Source organism: Corticium candelabrum, chromosome 10 (genome assembly GCF_963422355.1).
Source record: "Corticium candelabrum chromosome 10, ooCorCand1.1, whole genome shotgun sequence".
In the NCBI taxonomy this organism is placed as follows: Eukaryota; Metazoa; Porifera; class Homoscleromorpha; order Homosclerophorida; family Plakinidae; genus Corticium; species Corticium candelabrum.
In genome coordinates, this window is record NC_085094.1 from 3,934,765 (window position 1) to 3,958,384 (window position 23,620).

At 37.6% G+C, this 23,620-nt stretch overlaps 2 protein-coding genes and 2 long non-coding RNA genes across 7 annotated transcripts; 3 read left to right on the forward strand and 1 right to left on the reverse strand.

The window, feature by feature from the left end:
- Positions 1-4: 4 nt before the first annotated feature.
- Positions 5-3,424, forward strand: LOC134186180 (uncharacterized). The gene is made up of 3 exons (XR_009970916.1): positions 5-50; positions 121-189; positions 2,951-3,424. It is a non-coding gene; the product is annotated as an uncharacterized LOC134186180 (long non-coding RNA).
- A 178-nt stretch (positions 3,425-3,602) lies between these two features.
- LOC134185902 (uncharacterized) lies at positions 3,603-6,689 on the reverse strand. The gene is made up of 2 exons (XR_009970872.1): positions 6,443-6,689; positions 3,603-4,406 (listed from the first exon to the last, which is right to left on the reverse strand). It is a non-coding gene; the product is annotated as an uncharacterized LOC134185902 (long non-coding RNA).
- Positions 6,690-13,077: 6,388 nt separating this feature from the next.
- Positions 13,078-18,517, forward strand: LOC134185254 (ran-binding protein 3-like). Its single transcript, XM_062653034.1, has 12 exons — positions 13,078-13,158; positions 13,567-13,621; positions 13,675-13,764; positions 13,818-13,876; positions 14,666-14,916; positions 14,981-15,023; positions 15,086-15,128; positions 15,723-15,922; positions 15,982-16,105; positions 16,166-16,308; positions 17,513-17,574; positions 18,421-18,517. Exons 1-12 carry the CDS (start codon positions 13,078-13,080, stop codon positions 18,515-18,517), a joined length of 1,248 nt encoding a protein of 415 aa, XP_062509018.1.
- On the forward strand, positions 16,191-23,482 carry LOC134186076 (uncharacterized). 4 transcript variants are annotated; one of them, XM_062653987.1, is made up of 13 exons: positions 16,209-16,308; positions 17,513-17,574; positions 18,421-18,598; positions 18,658-18,691; positions 18,748-18,837; positions 19,281-19,315; positions 19,472-19,568; positions 20,068-20,145; positions 20,217-20,326; positions 20,391-20,558; positions 22,159-22,241; positions 22,301-22,508; positions 23,360-23,482. In XM_062653987.1, the coding sequence occupies exons 9-13, from the start codon at positions 20,294-20,296 to the stop codon at positions 23,465-23,467; spliced, it is 600 nt and encodes a 199-aa protein (XP_062509971.1). In that variant the 5' UTR covers positions 16,209-16,308; positions 17,513-17,574; positions 18,421-18,598; positions 18,658-18,691; positions 18,748-18,837; positions 19,281-19,315; positions 19,472-19,568; positions 20,068-20,145; positions 20,217-20,293; the 3' UTR covers positions 23,468-23,482. The 4 variants fall into 4 exon arrangements, with proteins under 4 accessions (XP_062509970.1, XP_062509971.1, XP_062509969.1 ...); XM_062653986.1 differs by lacking the exon at positions 17,513-17,574 and having other exon boundaries at positions 16,191-16,308; XM_062653985.1 differs by lacking the exon at positions 16,209-16,308 and having other exon boundaries at positions 17,412-17,574.
- Positions 23,483-23,620: the final 138 nt, after the last annotated feature.

Here is a 23,620-nt window from a genome sequence, read left to right on the forward strand (position 1 = left end):
AATTTAGTTCTCGACGTATGAGATTGAACACAGCGCCATGACGGACGACGGTAATCTCAAGCACTCGAAAAACGATTGTGTTTTGCGATCAAGTGTATTCTTGTGCTGGCTTTACGTTAGGTTTTGCACAAAGACGGCTCTTCTAATTCGGAAAATCGATCACTTGAGGATCTAAGAGCTGGTAGGAAGGTGAGTATTTGTGGGGTTAAATAATAATACAATAACAATACGCATCTTCGGGGTTGTAGTGGTGAGGGGTAAGTACGGAAGCCGACAGGTGCGCATTTATATCAACGCGCACTTCTCGGCCACTGCTGTCGGCCGAAAGGTGCGCGTTGATATAAACAATCTCAAAAGGCAGCGCGCGCTACTTAATTATAACGCACTTTAAAATTTGTGTTGTTTAATATCAATTTAACATTTATACACATTATAACGTGCGTTATTTCATATTCGATAGTCGCGTTACAGCCCTAGATTCTTGTTGTATTCTAAATGACGGAAGTGTGGAACGTGCGTGTGCTCTTCGATCAGTAACTGCAATGCTTGTTTCAAAGGGGTCCCCGTTTTGGGATCGTTGTCTACTGCAAGTAGTGCGAACGGCACGAATCGACTTTCCAGTGAACTGGATACGAGTAATGGGTTTCTGAGGCCATACTCTTATGATGTGACGATTGCTCGTGCGTTGAATTGATTTTTTTGATTGATTTTCGATTGATTTTTTAATAATAATTAACAAACCTACACACACTTGTACAGGCTGATTGCTGTTTTCAGTAATTATGTTATTGTAATTGTAGAGTTTTATAGATTTATACTTAGCACAAATTTCCAAAAGATATTTTCAAAATTAATATACCCAGCTGAAGAAGGACCTTGGATTGAAACATTGTGTGAATTCATGTTATTTCGTTATGCTGTGTATGAAAGCTCTACAATAACCGATATATCATCATATCATATATGTGCATGCACGTGTGGGTGTGTGGGTATCTGTGGGTGTATATACAGTATATTAGACAGTATATTATACAGTATATTATACAGTATATATACAGTATATATACAGTATATTATACAGTATATTATACACTATATTATACACTATATTATACAGTCTATTATACAGTATATTATACAGTATATTATACAGTATATTATACAGTATATATACAGTATATTATACAGTATATTATACACTATATTATACACTACATTATACAGTATATTATGGAGTATATTATACAGTATATTATACAGTATATATACAGTATATTATACACTACATTATACAGTATATTATGCAGTATATTATACAGTATATTATACAGTATATATACAGTATATTATACAGTATATTATACACTATATTATACAGTATATATACAGTATATTATACAGTATATTATACAGTATATTATACAGTATATTATACAGTATATTATACAGTATATTATACAGTATATACAGTATATTATACAGTATATTATACACTATATTATACACTATATTATACACTACATTATACAGTATATTATACAGTATATTATGCAGTATATTATACAGTATATTATACAGTATATATACAGTATATTATACACTACATTATACAGTATATTATGCAGTATATTATACAGTATATTATACAGTATATATACAGTATATTATACAGTATATTATACAGTATATTATACAGTATATATACAGTATATTATACAGTATATTATACAGTATATTATACAGTATATTATACAGTATATTATACAGTATATTATACAGTATATATACAGTATATATACAGTATATTATACAGTATATTATACAGTATATTATACACTATATTATACAGTATATATACAGTATATTATACAGTATATTATACAGTATATTATACAGTATATTATACAGTATATTATACAGTATATTATACAGTATATTATACAGTATATTATACAGTATATTATACAGTATATATGATATGATGGCATGTCTACTGATAACAGTGATGACTCTCTTTAGTGTCCTCTGTGTCTCTGGTGGGATTTAACACCTGCTTTTGAACGGCATTCCTTTCCACAAGATTGGCAAACAAATGACTTGTTGGTAGGAACAATTTGTTCTTTCCATTTCTGACGTTGAGCTTGAAGATGTCTAATACACAGTATATATATATATATATATATATATATATATACAGTATATTATACAGTATATATACAGTATATTATAGAGTATATTATAGAGTATATTATACAGTATATTATACAGTATTATACAGTATATTATATAGTATATATATACAGTATATTATACAGTATATTATACAGTATATATACAATATATATACGGTATATATACAGTATATTATACAGTATATTATACAGTATATTATACAGTATATTATATAGTATATATATACAGTATATTATACAGTATATTATACAGTATATATACAGTACATATACGGTATATATACAGTATATTATACAGTATATATACAGTGTATTATACAGTATATTATACAGTATATTATACAGTATATTATACAGTATATTATATAGTATATATATATATATATATATATATATATATATATATATATATATATATATATTATACAGTATATTATACAGTATATTATACACTATATTATACAGTATATTACAGTATATATACAGTATATATACAGCATATATACAGTATATATACAGTATATTATACACTATATTGTGTGTGTGTGTGTGTGTGTGTGTGTGTGTGTGTGTGTGTGTGTGTCCGTGTGTGTGTGTGTGTGTGTGTCCGTGTGTGTGTGTGTGTGTGTGTGTGTGTGTGTGTGTCCATGTGTGTGTCTGTGTCTGTGTGTGCGTGTGTGTGTGTGTGTGTGTATGTGAATGTGTGAATGTGTGCATGTATTGTTTTCTTGTCATACTGAACCCTCTTTCCTGTGCAGAAGAGTCCACAAGCAGGCAAAGGAGATTCTAGTCGTAATGTAATCTAACTTTTCACAGTAAAGACTTGGGCTACAGAACAGGATCAAGTCTGAAATAGCATCAGCAACAATTTTTAATTGCTATTAGTGAAGTACTCTCTACTAGTCATTAGTCAAGCATTTATCAATTGAATTTATAATGATGGAGCAACTGCGAAATCTGGCAAGGCAATGCCAAATTTATTTATTGCTGATAACACTGTTGTTAGAGATAGACAAATATTATTCATAGCTTGCATGTTGATGACTTGCATTTTTGACTTTTTGGTTGTGGAGTTGTGTGAAAACCATTTCAATATATTTCATTCACACTCAATTGCGCATGTTTATCAACGTGTGTTGTGCATATTATTATTAATACTATTTTTAGAATGTTGTATTGTTTATATTAATATTTGGTAACGTGCGTTATTCAGAATGGCGGGTAGACAATACAAGTCTGGAAGATCTCTTTGTTATCACCACCAAACAATGCAAAGGGGAGGAGAAAAAAGATCTTCCAGACTTGTCCACCCGCCATTCTGAATAACGCACGTTACCAAATATTAATATAAACAATAGTGAATTCTAAAAATAGTATAACTTGCATGCAATTCACATCCTAAATGAAGCATTGTAGGAATTGTAAAGTATATGTACAGTATATTTCTTACAACATTCATGAATATCGTTGATAACAAGTTGCTGCTGACACATTCAACAAACGCTTGTAAAATTGAAGAGTATAGACTAAACATATCCATATCACACAAAATAAACCATCTCAAGCAGTAAAAATAATCTACAAGCAGAATCAAAAACATGCAGTGCTTGAATAGAAATCCAGTCTGATTTGGTAGTCTTGATTGTCTGCTATAGAACCATTCACAGTAGTTGCAGTTGTCCTTTTTGGTAGTTTGCAGTTATTTTCTGCAGCCAATACTGCCATAATTGATCTTTATTAATCCATATTTCTCCTAACTGTGGTGTTGCAAAAATTCCTCTGTGAGAGCCGCAATTACTCCCATTACCTATAGACTTCCCACTCAAAGGTTGCAAATGTAACCTGACTATCCAAATCAACCTGCTACTTTCCATGACAGTAACCCATCCTAATCAAATCTTGTCTTTGCTTCCTCTGTAGCCGTGCATTTGATGGATTTATAGGTATAATAGATCTAGATCAGCTGATGAGATATGTTAGCATAACCCTCGAGACGAGCGTTGTTCGATACAAAACGAGTGCTTGAGCCAGTCACAACTCCAACATCCTCTCTTACAAAAACTTGAACACCAAATTCTTAACAGCTCATAATTTCCACCAACCAATAGAAACCATTCATAGTGATCAGATGATAAGAAAATAAGCAAATTAATTAAGAAAATCTGAACATGAATAATACCATTTCCTGCTGTAGACTGTGCAAACACCTTAGACCTATAAAACTATTATTACACACAATATATTTTTGACAGACTGTAATTACATTATTAATTATTTAATTAACTAAAAATTGTTCATACTGTTCCAGATAGATGCTCCATCCGGACATATACTGTATAATACACTGTATAATATACTGTATAATATACTGTATAATATACTGTATATATACTGTATAATATACTGTATATACACTGTATATACACTGTATAATATACTGTATAATATACTGTATATATACTGTATATATACTGTATATATACTGTATATATACTGTATATATACTGTATAATATACTGTATAATATACTGTATATATACTGTATAATATACTGTATATATACTGTATAATATACAGTATATATACTGTATAATATACTGTATAATATACTGTATAATATACTGTATAATATAGTGTATAATATAGTGTATAATATACTGTATTATATACTGTATAATATACTGTATATATATATACTGTATAATATACTGTATATATATATACTGTATAATATACTGTATATATACTGTATATATACTGTATAATATACTGCATAATATACTGTATAATATACTGCATAATATACTGTATATATACTGCATAATATACTGTATAATATACTGTATATATACTGTATATATACTGTATAATATACTGTATATATACTGTATATATACTGTATAATATACTGTATAATATACTGTATAATATACTGTATATATACTGTATAATATACTGCATATATACTGCATAATATACTGTATAATATACTGTATAATATACTGTATATATACTGTATAATATACTGCATAATATACTGCATAATATACTGTATAATATACTGTATATATACTGCATAATATACTGCATAATATACTGTATAATATACTGCATAATATACTGTATAATATAGTGTATAATATACTGTATATATATACTGTATAATATACTGTATATATATACTGTATATATACTGTATATATACTGTATATATACTGTATATATACTGTATATATACTGTATATATACTGTATATATACTGTATAATATACTGTATAATATACTGTATATATACTGTATATATACTGTATAATATACTGTATAATATACTGTATAATATAGTGTATAATATACTGTATATATATACTGTATAATATACTGTATATATACTGTATAATATACTGTATAATATACTGCATAATATAGTGTATAATATAGTGTATAATATACTGTATAATATACTGTATAATGTAGTGTATAATATAGTGTATAATATAGTGTATAATATACTGTATATATATACTGTATAATATACTGTATATATACTGTATATATACTGTATAATATACTGTATATATACTGTATATATACTGTATAATATACTGTATAATATACTGCATAATATACTGTATAATATAGTGTATAATATAGTGTATAATATACTGTATAATATACTGTATATATATACTGCATAATATACTGTATAATATAGTGTATAATATACTGTATAATATACTGTATAATATACTGTATATATACTGTATAATATACTGTATATATACTGCATCATATTCTGTATAATATAGTGTATAATATACTGTATAATATACTGTATAATATACTGTATAATATACTGTATATATACTGTATAATATACTGTATATATACTGTATAGTATACTGTATAATATACTGTCTAATATACTGTATATACACCCACAGATACCCACACACCCACACATGCATGCACATATATGATATGATGATATATCGGTTATTGTAGAGCTTTCATACTCAGCATAACGAAATAACATGAATTCACACAATGTTTCAATCCAAGGTCCTTCTTCAGCTGGGTATATTAATTTTGAAAATATCTTTTGGAAATTTGTGCTAAGTATAAATCTATAAAACTCTACAATTACAATAACATAATTACTGAAAACAGCAATCAGCCTGTACAAGTGTGTGTAGGTTTGTTAATTATTATTAAAACATCAATCAATCAATTAATTAATTATATAAACATACCAAAATGCTTTCAACGCACGAGCAATCGTCACATCGTAAGAGTATGGCCTCAGAAACCCATTACTCGTATCCAGTTCACTGGAAAGTCGATTCGTGCCGTTGGCACTACTTGCAGTAGACAACGATCCCAAAACGGGGACCCCTTTGAAACTAGCATTGCAGTTACTGATCGAAGAGCGCACGCACGTTCCACACTTCCGTCATTTAGAATACAACAAGAATCTAGGGCTGTAACGCGACTATCGAATATGAAATAACGCACGTTATAATGTGTATAAATGTTAAATTGATATTAAACAACACAATTTTAAAGTGCGTTATAATTAAGTAGCGCGCGCTGCCATTTGAGATTGTTTATATCAACGCGCACCTTTCGGCCGACAGCAGTGGCCGAGAAGTGCGCGTTGATATAAATGCGCACCTGTCGGCTTCCGTAGGTAAGGGAGGTGTTGTTGATTTCTCTAACAAAGTGGGAACAGATCGTCAACTCATCTTACCAACCTCATTTTCTTATCTTAAACGTATGAGTTTCTTTTGATTGTATAGTCAGTTTAGAGTTTTAGTTGGTTTGTCTCATACGAAGTTTGCTTATGGACGGTATACATTTGCTTAAGTATACGGGACTTTACGTTCGTTTATGTAAAGATCTCTGTGGAAGGCAGTCGAGTTGTTACTGCTACTGTGTGTTTGTTGGCATCCTTGATTGTGTTTTGTCTTTGTGTATACTTAACGTTGAAAGTCATTCCAAGTTCACTAGTCTCTTTCATGGGGCAGACAAAAGTTGCTAATACTAAGGGGCTGGTCATTATCAAGTGTGAGGGCTGGCAAATTTGCTGTGGAGGCCACAAGTTTGAAATTCAGTGATTTTTAGAGGTCACTAAGCATTTTAGTCATCTTCTGTTGGGAGATTATAATTTTCAGGTTTTTTGTCAGTATACTATAGAATTGTATGCAGAACAGTATATGAAAGCGGCAATTCTTGCTTTACTTGTTTTGTCAGCAGGTTGAATGGAAATGACCAACTGTAAAATCATACCTACTGAGGCTGCACTTGAACCCTGAAACGGGCTACTTTTATTGTACATACATATATGATTATATTTATTTATATATATATATATATATATATATATATATATATATATATATATATATATATATATATCCGATACTATAATACGCGAACGCTCGGGAACGCCCACTTCCGTCTGTCCACATGCATGTCTGTAACGCGCCGATCGACACGATGCCTGTCTTGGATCGTCGCAAAATGCGGTGGGCCGGTCGAGATTGCGAGTCCGAGACGAACGGTCGCGTCGGATTTCGCCTTGACCGCCTCCGACTGCCCGAGACTAGACTTTGGCCGTCTGAAATGAGATGCGCGGAAGTGACGTCATTCTCCATGAATAGATCGTGACGTTTTATGTGGGAAGAGTCTGAGATGTGGATGCTGGAAAATGCGAGATTAACCTAAAATTAGATTGCTATGCGAATGTGTCTTTGCGGAAGTGCCGAATATGCGGATGTGACGTGAATTGAGATACGTGGGAGATTGAGATGCACGGGAGTTTGTTTATTTAATTGACAGAGTAGCGGTGGTGACATACTGCATTGATCGTCTGGATGTGCTGGCTGTAGACTTTGACGTTCTGAACTAGGATGAGCCAGAGTTTGTTTGCTCAATTTACTAACCGAGTATGCGGATGTGATGTGCGCTCGCCAGGCACTGTACGCCATCCTCTAATTCCCAGAGTGCAAGATGCGCCAGCTCACCGGGTCGCTTTTGCGTGCATGCGTGCGTCCATGTGTCGCGGAAGGTGCGTCTTCTTTGCAGAAGTGGCGCACAACGATAGATTGCCATTGTCCACATTGCCACTGCCCATAGGGGTGGGTAGTACTAGTATATATATATATATATATATATTAGTATATATATATATATATATATATATATATATATATATATATATATATCTAATATATAAAGCTCAAATTGTCTGTCTGTGTGTGTGTGTGTGTGTGTGTATGTTCGCGTTTGGAGGCCACGTCTTTTGTCCGTTCGCAACCGAAATCGGTACGCACACTCGGCACGCACAGAGGAAGGTTTGCGTAAAAAATAAAAAAAATAATGCACCGGGTCCCCTCTTGAGGGGTCGACCCCCGCGTAAAATTTCTCGACGACGCAAACGCTACACATTCCGGTTTATTCGAACACACGCCCACGCCAGTCCTGTGTAGACCGTATGCATTGTCGTCCTTCGCAAAGCTTCGAGCGATCGAATATCTCTTGCCGACGAAACTTACTCTTCTATCGCTTGCGTTTCTCTCCAAATTCTGATTGCATTTGCACCGAATCCAACCTACACGTTTTCTGCAGCAAGCGCTACACGGGGAGTGTGTCGATTTCTATCGAAACAAGCGCGAAGAACAAGATTCGAATTCATTCAGAATATCCGGGACCTCGCAACAAAGATGCACGTGACGTGTCCACAGACCTACCTTACACTACAGTATCTTGCCCGTACGAAGGACGGGCCATGGATCCTAGTAATATATAAAGCTCAAATTGTCTGTCTGTGTGTGTGTATGTATGTTCGCGTTTGGCGGCCACGTCTTTTGTCCGTTCGCAACCGAAATCGGCACGCACACTCGGCACACACAGAGGAAGGTTTGCGTAAAAAATAAAAGAAATAATACACCGGGTCCCCTTTCGAGGGATCGACCCACGCGTAAAATTTCTCGACGACGCAAACGCTACACATTGCAGTTCATTCGAACACACGCCCGCACCGGTCCCGTGTAGACCCTATGCATCGCCGTCCTTCGCAAAGCTTCCAGCAATCGAATATCTCTTGCCGACGAAACTTACTCTTCTATCGCTTGCGTTTCCCTCCAAATTCTGATTGCATTTGCACCGAATCCAACCTACACGTTTTCTGCAGGAAGCGCTACACGAGAAGTGTGTCGATTTCTATCGAAACAAGCGCGAAGAGCAAGATTCGAATTCATTCAGCATATCCGGGACCTCGCAACAAAGATTGCACGTGACGTGTCCACAGACCTATCTTTACACTACAGTCTTGCCCGTACGAAGGACGGGCCATGGATCCTAGTCTAATATATAAAGCTCAAATTGTCTGTGTGTGTGTGTGCATGTTCGCGTTTGGGGGCCACGTCTTTTGTCCGTTCGAAACCGAAATAGGCACGCACACTCGGTACGCACAGGCGATGGTTTGTGTAAAATAATTTAAAAAATTACGTACCGGGTCCCCTCTCGAGGGGTCGACCCTCGCGTAAAATTTCTCGACGACGCACACGGTACACATTCCGGTTCATTCGAACACACGCCCGCACCGGTCCCGTGTAGATCCTATGCATCGCCGTCCTTCGCAAAGCTTCGAGTGATCGAATATCTCTTGCCGACGAAACCTACTCTTCTATCGCTTGCGTTTCTCTCTAAATTCTGATTGCATTTGCACCTAATCCAACCTACACGTTTTCTGCAGCAAGCGCTACACGGGGAGTGTGTCGATTTCTATCGAAACAAGCGCGAAGAACAAGATTCGAATTCATTCAGAATATCCGGGACCTCGCAACAAAGATACACGTGACGTGTCCACAGACCTACCTTTACACTACAGTATCTTGCCCGTACGAAGGACGGGCCATGGATCCTAGTAATATATAAAGCTCAAATTGTCTGTCTGTGTGTGTGTGTGTGTGTGTGTTCGCGTTTGGAGGCCACGTCTTTTGTCCGCTTGCAACCGAAATCGGCACGCACACTCGGCATGCACAGGGGAAGGTTTGCGTAAAATAATTAAAAAAATTATACACCGGGTCCCCTCCAGGGGTCGACCCCCGGCGTAAAATTTCTCGACAACGCAAACGCTACACATTCCAGTTCATTCGAACACACGCCCGCACCAGTCCTGTGTAGACCGTATGCATCGTCGTCCTTCGCAAAGCTTCGAGCAATCGAATATCTCTTGCCGACGAAACTTACTCTTCTAGCGCTTGCGTTTCTCTCCAAATTCTGATTGCATTTGCACCGAATCCAACCTACACGTTTTCTGCAGCAAGCGCTACACGGGGAGTGTGTCGATTTCGATCGAAACAAGCACGAAGAGCAAGATTCGAATTCATTCAGAATATCTGGGACCTCGCAACAAAGATGCACGTGACGTGTACACAGACCTATCTGTAATTACACTACAGTATCTTGCCCGTACAAAGGACGGGCCATGGATCCTAGTATATATATATATATATATATATATATATATATATATATATATATTTATATATTTATTTATACAGTGGGTAAATCCCACGCTCTACATCCACTACTAAATCTAATCTATCATTTAATATTCTAGCATTAAACTGCCAAAGACGAACAGATAATTGTTCTAACAAATTACGAAATGCTTGACTAAATGAAAGTCTAGTTTTTGTCATTGTTTTAGAGGCAATTATTCTTAGTGTAGCTAAACTAGCAGGTGTCCAAAACCAAACATTTCAACTATCAAAGGGTAGAAACATCCGCCTGCAGCTTCCACATCTGCCTGGTGATAAGGATCTTTTTCTTCCTCTCCAGCAGTTGCAGCAGCTCCAGCCAAAGTTGAGATGGTATAGTGTACAAAGGCTGCATGGTATTCCAAATGGAAACATCAAAATAAGCAGGCTTGCCGTTTGTGAAATTGGGATGATAGACATCCCCAGGATGATTGAAAGTGCTACTGCAATGCTCCTCAAGGCGTGAACCAGCATCATCAACAAGTAACATGATATATTACACACACACACACACACACACACACACACACACACACACACACACACACACACACACACACACACACACACACACACACACACACACACACACACACACACACACACACACACACACACACACACACACACACACAGTACTGGTCAAAAAAGATTACTCAAATCAACATTTTACACATGTGGCATGTAAAATTACAATTATCTTAACAAAATTAGTGTTATATTGATTCAGTATTTTGTGTAACCTCCTCTAGCGTGCATGACATTGCTTACTCTTGTAATCATGCTATCAACACGGGTTTGTGTTCTTTCTTGTGACACATTATTCCACGCTGTCTTCAAGCATTGCCACAGCTCTGATGTGTTGCGTGGCAACTGCTGCAGGACAACACGCGCAAGATAATCCCATATGTGCTCAATTGGATTAAGATCAGGTGATTGAGCTGGCCAGGGACTAAGAGAGCTATAGCCATGGTGCTGGAGCCATTTTTGAACACCCTTTGCCTGGTGAGCGGGAGTGTTGTCATGCATAAGTGTGATGTGACCACGACCTAGTTCAAACTCATAGATTGTTGGAACTAGCGCATTTTCGAGAATGCATATGTACTTTTCAGTGTTTAACCACTCGTTGACCAATGCAATGTGACCAATACGATTCCTCATCATGCAGCTCCACACCATGATACTATTTCCACCTTGTGGTACCGTCTGCACTACACAATCATCTTGCAGCTGTGCTCCTGCTTTTCTTCTTATCCATACGCGACCACTAGTACGGAACAACTCAAATTTGCTTTCATCGCTCCAGATTATGCGTGACCAATTGTCAGTTGTCCAGTTTCTGTGGTTCTGTGCAGATGTGAGGAGGCGAACGCGATGCTCAGCTGTAAGGCGTGGCTTCCGTGTAGCAACGCGGCCAAACAATCCACCCTCTCGGAGACGCCTTTTAACAGTGGAGATGGAAATGTTTGCTCCATTGGCCTGCAAAAATTCGGATCTAGCCAAGAGTGCAGTTAATCATCGGTTAGAAAGTGATATTCAGATCAGCTGGCGATTGTCTTTCATGGAAGTCATGCGAGGTCTCCCGAGAATTCTTTGTTTCTGTATTTCCAGCTTCCCATTGCCTTCTCGTTATGTTGGAAACTGTTTTCTGGCTACAGCCAACACGTTCAGCTATTTGCCTTTGACTGTAACCTTCTTCCCACAGCGTGACAATTTTACCGCAATTTTCAGATGACGTTCTATCTTTCCTGACCATTCCATTTTGAGATAGTTCTTAGGCAATTTGCAATGCAGCAGCACAAAATTTGCTCAAATTAATGAAAGAAATTTTCAGCTGAGTGCTAGGTAGCTTAGTGGACAGTGTAGCAATTGGGCAAGAAAAAACTGTATCTCGGCCAAATGAAAAATAGCTACTCTAATATCTAAAATTGTATTGCTCAGATAGCATTGCGGTAACATACAACGTTTTGCAGTTTTCTGTGCAAACAAAAGTATACGATAGTACAGCATACATATAGTTGATTAGTTTCAATACCACAAACATGTTCTGTGGGAATAGCGATGACAAATTATTGAATTGCTCTAGATCAGCAATTACTACAAGTAAGTAATTCTTTTTGACCGGTACTGTATATATATATATATATATATATATATATATATATATATATATATATATATATATATATATATATGGGGGTCGTCTAAAGTTAGCCAACAGACAGTAGGGGCCAAAAGTTTTTAGCAGGCGTAGTTTGCAGGGTTAACATATCAAACTATGCGGACCTCAGCAATTTGCCAGCCCTTCCTCCACACTTAATAATGACCGGTCCCCTAATATGAGAGAAACATGTGCATTGTGTCATGAACCACTGAGTGGATTAGAATACGAGCCACTTGCTTGTTTGTCTAACAAATCAGTCGGCTCATGTATTTATTAGTTTTCTGCCTTTTCTACTTTACAGCAGCCACTGATATGTTCAAATCTACTTCCAAATCTATCTCAGTGTAATTCTATCGTACTTTAGCTTTTAAAACTGATAACTGGTATTCAGACCAGACTGTCTGTCTGCCAGTTTATTCAAGCAGTTGGGTATGTGTGTCTTGCTAGCTGCTGAGCAGTCTACTTTGTTATGCACTTTACTGTATGCTAGTAATGAGAGAGAAATCAAAACGTCACTTTATCTTAATATGTTTTCAGTCTGCTTGTTTGTCTGTTTCTAATTGTCCTTTCAGCCCAGTGTTAAAGTTATGCATTCCTAAGTGTTGTTTTGTCTCGTAGTGTGACATTTTGATTTACTCTTATTGATATCGTGTATTTCTCACAGAGACACGCAGACAAAGAACTGTTACAAAATGATGTGAGCAGTGGATCTGACGACGGTAAGCAGGAATTGTCGTTGGGGTCTGATTTTATAATCATGGTTTCATTACAGAAAACCTAAAAGAAAACGGAGGTGTGAACTCGACGTCAACAACAGTGAATTTTGTTTTATCAGATTCATCTAGTAGTGGAAGACTACGAAGTGAGCATTTAGCAAGTGAATGTCAGTGATCAATGAATGACTCAATTTCTTAGGCTTTTCACTGGCTGCGCCAAAACTCCAGGCATCAGCTTCGTTCACAATTGAATCGCGAGTAATTTATTGTTATTAATTTAGCAAATGATGTATCGTATAAGATGAAACATTGGCGGGAATTTATTTTGTCGGTTTGCTAAGAAATTGACGGCAAAAGCATATTGACGGTTAGACATCATTGTTTGATAATTGATACCGTATATGTTTGATATTCCCTAACCACTACAGCTGCATTCATGGCCATCACATTTCACTAGCTTACTAGTCTGAAACTACTGTATTGACGAAGAAGCGCTGTGTTAGTGCAAAATGTATCCTGCATGACTCCACTTACCTCATCGAAAGCTTCACGACCTCATTCTCATGTTAACTTTCCTGTTAGACAGGGTAGGCACAGCAAACAGCAAGCAGCGGTTACCGTCTTGTTGTGACATCACCGTGATGCCTGATCACATGGGTGTATAACATATTCATTTGTCAATAATGGACTTTAGATTGGCATTCACTGAAAAATCTGCCAATCTGCCAAAATAAATTTCCCGCCAGTTTTTTGTCTTATACAGTAATACAAATGTAAGCAATGCAGTAAGCTGTCTAGTAAATAGACAGCTCAACTGCTGCTTGATGATTTAATTAAGAGCTTGTTGTGACAGGGGCATGAGTCGAAATGTGTTTTATTGTAAGTATTTAATAGGGTACTATTGTTATTACACAATTTTTTATTAGTGATATTTTGTAACTATTATTTTTATATGTTAGATACGTAGTATAATATATTGAAATACATTACACGTTTAAATTATTTTTGTATGTTTAATTTTTTAAATTTCTTTGTTGTTATGCGTAGGCATCACGTTCTGCTTCGATTGCTGAGAGTGGTTTTGGCATGTCAGCTGCGAAGAGGTTTGCTTTCAGTGTTTCACAGCCCAAAAATGCAGAAGCGGAAGGAGAAAGTTGTGCCCCATCGAGGAGCTCAGAAGTTGCTACAACCGTTAGCAGTGAGAGCACGAGCAACTCAGTGAGTGGTTCGAGTAGAGGGCTTACACCTAGTCGTACAGTCATCCAGCATGTCCCGGGAATGGCTATGCAATCGGAGAGGTTGGTATTTGATTGTAAGATTTAAGTCATAATTTGATTGAAACTACGATTGTGGATGTGGTAGTTCAAGTTTTGTGTTTGGTTGTGATATGTCGGACAGAGTCACGGTGAGATTTGATGAAGTGGTCACGTGTTGCACGATTATGTAGTTGTGCAATTGTGCGTTTAGAATACACCTACTCAAGCTGCTAATGAAGAAGTAACATCTGATGGTAAGGTAACAGTGAGCAAGCAAACGACTACTGAACTTAAACAACTATGTGTAGTGTTGACCTTGAAAATGTTGATACGATCTGCTGTTGTAGGGTTAGGAATATGGACAGGATTATTGTGTGTGTGTGTGTGTGTGTGTGTGTGTGTGTGTGTGTGTGTGTGTGTGCGCGCGCGTGCGTGTGTGCATGTGTGTGTGTGTGTGCATGTGTGTGTGTGTGTGTGTGTGTGTGTGTGTGTGTGTGTGTGTGTGTGTGTGTGTGTGTGTGTGTGTGTAAATTCCAGGCAGTCACATAATATCTTCTGTAACGATTGTGGACTTCAATGATTGTTTGTGTTTAACTGATATTGCATCATTTGTATTTCAAGAAGATTTACCAGCTCATCCTGTGACTGGTTGTCAAACTGCATGGTGTGACTTACTCTTTCCAACGTATTTTTTGTTGACATCGTATCATTTTGTGGTACTTTTGTTTATAATGACATGCTAGATTTAAATTAAAGATTTTGCCTTATGTGGTTATAAAAAAATGCTGCATCATCTCACAACAGGAAGCCATGTGATTGGGTAATTGCATTATTTTTTGTGGTTGCAGAAGTGAGAAAAGAAGAGGGCTCTTTGAATAACCACTCTTCTGTAAATGAAAGCGGAAGTCCTGGTGGCTTATTTGCACAAGCGTCTTCTCGGCTTTCTGATGGGGCGGTGGTTGCTTCTGTCACGCCTCCTCCTGTTTTTAAAGTTCCAGAAATAGTAGATGTGAAAACTGGTGAAGAGAATGATAAGAACATTTTGCAGGTAGATTATGATGCTGATTGGTTAGTTTGCAGTGCTGTATACGTATGTTTTGATTTAAGGTGCACTGTGTTCTTCACGTTTTTGATTCGAAGACACACGGATGGAGTGAACGGGGATGTGGTCTTTTGTGGCTTAATGACATGCACCATCCAAACGAAGATGGGACTTTCCAGTCTCGTTTAGGTTCTATTTTGTTTGAAATGCATTTTTGTCATAAATATGATTTGTGTGTTGTTTGTTAAGTGATGAGAACTGATGGAAGCTTACGACTAACATTGAACACATTGCTGTGGCCTCAGATGGTGTGTGAAAAGGCAAGTCGTCAAAGTATTCGAATCACTGCACTGGATGCAGCAGGCCAGGGCATTCGAGTCTTCCTCATAACGGTGAGATGTCATCGTACATATTCTATTTTTGTGTAAGGAAGGCTTCTTGTATGGATCAAAATAATGCAAGGCTCTTTTTAGTGTGCAAGTCTGATTTATAGATTGTTAGTAATGCTGAGTATTGGTGTATAGAAAATTGTGTCACATGATTCAACTACTGTATTCGCTCGTAATAACGCTCTGGGCATATAGAAAAGACCATTTTTTCTGGGCGTATACTAGAGCATGGGCGTTATTTGGTTCTAGGCGTATACATGGTCGCAAAATGCTGTCGTATGGCCAGTCATCATCTAAATACTTGAAGACAGAAATACCACAAATGCTTGCAATTATCCATTTGCAAGATCAAAGGTACTGGTATTCGTACAGCATCAGCACACATACAGAAACTAAGCACTGTAGGTACATATATACACATGCAAACGAGAGTGGTCGACCTGAAGCCGGTCAAAAGCATCAGGGTCGGTAATTGCAACGAAGACATGAGTCTAGCGGTTAGCACTTTCACTCAACACTGGCACCAGCTCATCAAACGCACACAGATGGAGACAAATGTTTGCGGACCCCATTTTGTTTTGTCTGTGCATGCGTATCCTGGGCTTATACTTGGGCTTGGGCGTATAGTTATGCATGGGCGTTTTTCGGGCTGAAAGTTCTGACCTGTCGCACAGGGGCGTATATATGGGCATGGGTGTTATTTCTGTATGGGCGTTATTTCTGTATGGACGTTATTTCTGTATGGGCGATATTACGGGCGAATACGGTATGCTGTATTGCAATATATTGTTCAGTCCCATGTTCGTGTTCTAAATTAGTTTTATATTGTGCATTTATATATAACATGCACATGCACATTGCGTGAGGACATCGATTGCGATGTTGTTGCTGTGTTTGTACATTTAAACATACAACACCACATCAGAAACATCGGCGGCATGCTCTACTTGTATACTACCTCATGTGCCAAAGTCACGTGCAACCACTAACACCACAAATGTGGTTGTAATACCACTCTTTACAGCATTAGAATGGTGTTACTTACACTAATCATGATTAGAACTGGTGTGAACGAGTGGCGTTAGTGCACTAATGCCAAGCTAATTATGATTAGGCCCAGTGTGAACACCTGTAAGTCACATGCCCAAATTGAGGTGAAATGAGATGTGAACTATTGTTTGTTGTTGTTGTTATGCTCTATGCGCAGTATCCTAAGTCAGAGGATGAATTTTCAAAGTCTGGTCTTACTGGTGAATGGGATATGACAAGGTGATGGAATTTACTACTAAATAGACTAAATACTGAACAGAACAAAACATGATCGAGGCAGGCAGGCAGTAGTCTTTTGCCAAAATGACTGTTGTTTTAAGTTAATTGGCCAAACTTAAGGCTTTCATTGGAATTTTTATTAATTGGGTTGTTTGATATAGTTGGATACATTTTTTATAGCTACGTATTCTGTTTTGACAACTGTGACTAGGTGTTTCTGGAGCTGATGAAACGTTAAATCTATAGCAAGACAGAGTGAATGAGTAGTGAGATGTTGATGTTGTCAGAACGCTGACAACCTAAGTAACGAATCGACAGGCGGTTTGATTGGTCATTACTGAGATGAGTTTCTGCACGATAGCATACTTTTATCAAAGTCTCTACTGAAACATGATAACATGGTGTAATGCTACTTTGACATGCTGATAATCATATATTACTAGAACGCACAAGTGCTCACACATCGCAACAGCAGTAGGTTTACTACATTTGAAGAATGTCTTGGAGGAAATCTCATCTACACTAGCTTGTGCAGTAGCATCGCTAAGTTTCCAAAATTGGAGGGTTAGCTGCTATGGTTATAAACTTGTACGAGCTCATCAATTGTCTAGAGGGCCACGTGCATGATCCCCTGAAGCCATTTTTGTACGATGCCACTGAGATGTGGGATCAAGTCAGCCTTGTTGCTACTAGCTCTCATGAAACATATTGCATCCTATGTTGCATAAGTAAACCCACAAACTAGTAAGCCACATGTATATCACACATTTAAATGATTTAATCTGTTGTCTTTTAATAGGGTTTGACGTGTGTTTGTATTACTGATGTAATTTCTTGTTTATACAGAGCTGGTAAGCGAATGAAGCTAGTGACACCATACACTTGGGAGGCTGTATTGTCTCGTGATGGAAACATGGCTGAGTCATGGGGAAAAGCTCATTGAAAGTGGCCGGCTCCCTTTTATGGCAATGGTGCGTAATATACGCAACTTTCTCAGAGCAGGAGTGTCTCCAAAGCATCATAGGTCAACACCGATTCACCGCCAGCGACTGACTTTAATAAGTATTTTTGTGATACATGTAGAATGGTTCTTGATCGTCTCAATGATACTAATCAGGTATCTAACATTGTGTTCTAGTTTTGTGTGCAACTAAACATCAACTAATTTTTGAGGTTGTTCGATGTCGAATGTTTCCTATTCAATTTGTTTCTGTTTATGATGCCGTGGCTGTAAATTTGAAAACTCTGTCGAGACTTCACAAAGTGCGTACATTTACAGTTTATGTACAGTTTAATACTCATGCATTTATAACAAATAATAAAGACAAAAGTAATGCATCTAAGACAAGAAGTTGCAAGAAGGTACGTTTACATAATTAGGGTGGGTAGCTGGGATGTTTAGTGTTTTCTGTCTATTTGTTGCCCCATTGGGAACTTATTACATGATGTGAAACGAATTCAATAATAATTGTGTTATGTTATGTTATGTACTTTCATCACACCAGACTACTTAGGTGTAGTTCCTTATAGGGGCTGGGGTACACAAACACAAAATACATGAACACAACACACATTAAAGCTATGGACTACACTAATAATTAGATTTTAGTCCATGGTTTTACGAGCTGTGAACAAGTAGGCATGGCATATGTTTGGATAAGGATAACCTAAAAATGACATGACAATGTGATTTCTTTTTTCTTTAGATCTATTGTCAGTTGCAGAAGAAAGAAAAGGCAAGGTCGGTACTGTTGCATTAGTCTTGCATAACCAGACCCTCTCCCGCAATCATATTTCCTACCAAATGACAGTGGGAGAGAGTCTGACTATGCACGACTGCTGTGGCATCACGCTTAGCAGCAAATCCATTCCTTGTCATTGTCAAAATTTGGTTTAGAAAACGGAATGATAAAAGTCTTTATCAACGAGGTGTTATTGATGATGTCGGTATAAAGAAACGACTTTTGAGCAGAAAGAAGCGTGTCAGAAAGCAAGTAATGCTTTTGTAGAATATATATCTGTGACTCTAATGCCAACCTTCAACATCCTATTATGGAATGACTCAATTTAAATTACGTACACCATAGAGAGTGGCATAATAGTCTTCAAAATATTTTAAGGACTTCCTGCTATCCTTGTGTACAGTGAGACCTTGTTGTTCTGACCATGTTTGTCTCACTCATTTCTGTCAGACTAACGCGACTGTCAGATTTTTTATCGGTAACAAAATACACAGTGACCGTGTAAATTGGTTTCATGTGTACCTTTGTCAGATGTGAGGGTGTCAAATGATCGGGTGTCAGAATAATGAGGTCTAACTGTACTAACATTTTTAGATAGCCGTTTGGTAAGATTAGCTGTGTGAAGGAATTTGGGTGACTATTTGTTGCTGTAATCATGATGTTTAGTATGTTGATCAACACAGTGATTTGAGATCGCTGACTGCAGCAGCGAGTCTGCACGCCTTTACTTATAGTATTTTGTCCTCTTTAGATTCAGACCAGGACTGGCAGGTCTCAGATTGTGCTGCCTATAAATTGCTGCAAGAGTACAGAGAAGCCTTGAATTTATGTGAGTGCTTCTTGAATGTCGTGGGAGTTGTCTGCTTGCATTTGTGTCAAGTACGTATGTTTGATATTTAGGCATTGTTTGTGCAGCTAATCATAATGTTCAACGTATTGAGAGGAAAACCATCGTTTTCTGTGATGTAAGTCATAGCATGTGCAAACGATGGTCGTCCTGCCCAACTAAGGTATCATGATGTTTCAGTTAGTGGGTCATGTTGCATATTTGATATTTATATTTATATCGTGTAGAGCACTGCTCGGCGATTGTATGAGGCTGCATTACTGATTGCATTGATGGTTCACCGTGCAAGTGTCAAGTGTGACATTTGGTTGTTTTCAGAGACGAGTGTTCGGCTACAAATTGATTCTTCTCTTGGACCTCTTGAGAATTTGAAGATCATTGAGAAGAAATATTGGGTATGCTTGAGGTGTGATGAGGAGATTTTAATTTTATCAATTAACTATTGTACGTAACTAATATGGCTAGATAGGTTGATATCAACTGTGTTTTTGCCATGATGTGATTATTATAGGAGAACTCCCACGATTCTCAAATTGGGGTCAGATACAAGTCCCTTCCATAAACCGACAATTCGAAGGGACATAGGTTTTGTGCGCGACATCTTCACGGCATGAAAGAAAGGGGCGTGTCGGGTAAGCGAGGTACATGACGTCATTGGTGCAAAGCCACACCATCGTCATACTTTTGGGCGAATATGCGCATGCGCGTTACTGGGGCAACGCACGTGTCAGATGCAGTTGCCGGATTCGAACGCATACGCGTTGTTCTTTTCTGTCTGGTTTTCGACCTTACAGTTTCGAGCCAGAGTACGGACGTACTCCGCGTGACATCAACGCAGTTGAATACATTGACGGCTATGACGGCAGACAGATCACCGGTGAAGATGAGAACGAAAATCGAGTTGGGAACACTGCTTGGTGCCGGTGCAACAGGTGTTCTGTAATGCCTAACGTAGCCGAGTGCTTGTGCTGCCAGGAAGTGGACGAACTAGGGTATAGGGTGGAAGCTTCAGGATCTGATCTGTAATTATTACGCAGCATGAGAACTTCCTTGCTGTGTGTCTCAATGAAGACGTTCTTCGAACAGCTGTAGTCTTAATGACCGATTGGCGACGGTATCCCATCAGAGAGCCACTAACTTCCAGGCAAGTAGCACCTAGACGAACTTGGACAGGCTTGCCTATGTAAAATTTTCACGCAGGCTGCTGCGACTAACTGTGTACAGGTAATTTACTTGCTGGGTGCACGAGAGGCTGGGCAAGGGTATCAGACGTGTCATTCCAGCATGCGTTGTAGGACTCAAAGTGATCCGAACAAACGCGGCTGTTTGAGCTAGGCGGATCCACCAGACGTAACTTTGGTAGCCATGATTCTAGCAAATCTGACTTCTTGAGAGGAAGCCTGAAGAAGCTGACACCTCTGGCGATGTCGCTGCTGTTGTGGCTACAGCCAAAAGCAATGCAGTGGACCATTTCACGTCGAATAAGCCAAGTAGATAGCACGCCTTGTGCACGACACGTGGAGGTCATGAACCAACTGTGTCATCAACCACGCCTACGCTAACACTTCCTCTTTTTGCGGTGCTTTTCCTACGTTAAAGAAGCCATGGAACTCAAAGTTTTCGAGTACAGTCAAGATAAAAAAATCTTGTATCTGACCCCAACTTGAAAATCGTGGGAGTTCTTTAAAATTTAATTAATTAAAACAAAACATGGAACCTAATTTAAGATACCTTAACTTTATTGACACCAAGCAGATTGTTTTTCTGAAGTAGAATGACAGGACTTCTAAGTTTGCCAAAAAGACTGAATTGACTTGCTATTGCCTCACATGCTTCTACACTCTATGTGACTGACCTCTCACATGTAAAAGCACTGACACCAAGATGCCTTGTACTGCAATGTCTCAAGTTTAATTAATGGAACAAATTTCTGGGTTTCCAGAGTAGTCAGTGGGTCTGTGATGACCTGTAAGTGACATTAATTTTTGGCTCTAGGTGCAACCAGGCAGTGGCTGCTCTTTGGGAATGACGACCAAGTTTCCGTTTAGTGTTATAGACAAGTTGATGAGGGATCGGAGGTCTGTACTTTACAGTTCCAACGTATCGATTACAGTCTGAGCAGGTGTTTTTGATACAGGGCTGTTGACCAATTTGTTGTGCTTAGTGATATGCTTATTGAATCGTCTGTTCATCGCAAAGATTTTGTGAATCCTCTTACCGACCAGTTGAAATGCTATAGACAATGCTGTAACAACGATGCTCTCTTTGTATGTGTGGACTTGAGTGGTCAAGGGAACAGCTTAACTGATCCAGCTGGAAACGAACTGTATTGCGGTGATCGAGAGGTAAGGTAAATTTGTATGTTCTTAACAACGATGCAGGCATTGCATTACTAGTAAGCATTTGAAATTATGGGAAGGAACAGATATGTGAAAACGATGACTAACTGACTGACAGACAGACAGAGAGACAGACATACAGATCGAATACTACTACAACTCTAATGAATGATGTTCTGATTGTCTCTTTCATTGTCATCCAATTCTTCATTTCTCTTTGCAATTTTTCTAAGCTTTCTTCATTATTACATTGGAATTGGACTTGTGAAGGCATATTGATAGTCTCTTTGTCCATTGTCCTCTAAACTGTGCTTCACTTGATCCACTTTCTACATCCCTGACCAGCTGATTCTATATAATTGTCTCAGTAGATGGACATTTAGCTTAGCAGTTTTTACCTATAGTGTTCTTGTAAAATTTTGCTTTTTGTGTTCAATAGCGAAATAAGACAGACAGACAGACAGACAGACAGGCAGACAGATTGACCGACAGACAGATCGACCGACAGACAGATTGACAGACAGACAAAGTTGGTTATCTGAAGTGGTATTTTTTATGTACAAATTAGTAAACTCTAAATTTATCTAAGCTACCATTTGGTTTCAGCATCTCAGCTTTGAAATGTGACAGACATGCAAACATTCACGAAAAACACAGACACAGACAGACAGATGGACAAACAGAGAGACAGAGAGACAATTAAATAGCAAGAGATACTATACTAACAAACAAAATCATATATGTGATAGTGCTAGGAGCTAACTTCGATGTGATGATATGTCAATATGAAACTGCTGGAAAAATACGATTTAGTATAATAGTCTTTTGGATGCTGTGCACCTTGTATTGTGCTCTAGGACAGAGATGTTCTGATCACTGGCTATAGCGACCATATACTTCAGTTCCTAGCATTGCAGGGATCTCCTCAAGTAGATGCTGTCGAAGCATGCACAGTACACAGTTGAAAATACTTGCTCTGAATGCCAACACACTCTACAATCTATTGTCTATTGATCGCTACTGCCAATAACTGGAAATTTATCATCTAGGAAGCAATGTACTAGAGTCACTTCAAATCCAAGCAGACTACATAATTACTCCTAGCAGTTTTGCCATAA

Coding starts and splice junctions, on each gene's coding strand:
- LOC134185254 (XM_062653034.1), top strand. CDS start 13,078: ATGAGAGAAACATGTGCATTGTGTCATGAACCACTGAGTGGATTAGAA. Junction 13,877..14,665: donor CGTTCACAATTGAATCGCGA/GTAATTTATTGT, acceptor TGTTATGCGTAG/GCATCACGTTCTGCTTCGAT. Junction 15,024..15,085: donor ATATGTCGGACAGAGTCACG/GTGAGATTTGAT, acceptor TTGTGCGTTTAG/AATACACCTACTCAAGCTGC.
- LOC134186076 (XM_062653986.1), top strand. CDS start 20,294: ATGTGCAAACGATGGTCGTCCTGCCCAACTAAG. Junction 20,327..20,390: donor GGTCGTCCTGCCCAACTAAG/GTATCATGATGT, acceptor TATATCGTGTAG/AGCACTGCTCGGCGATTGTA. Junction 22,509..23,359: donor TGTATTGCGGTGATCGAGAG/GTAAGGTAAATT, acceptor ATTGTGCTCTAG/GACAGAGATGTTCTGATCAC.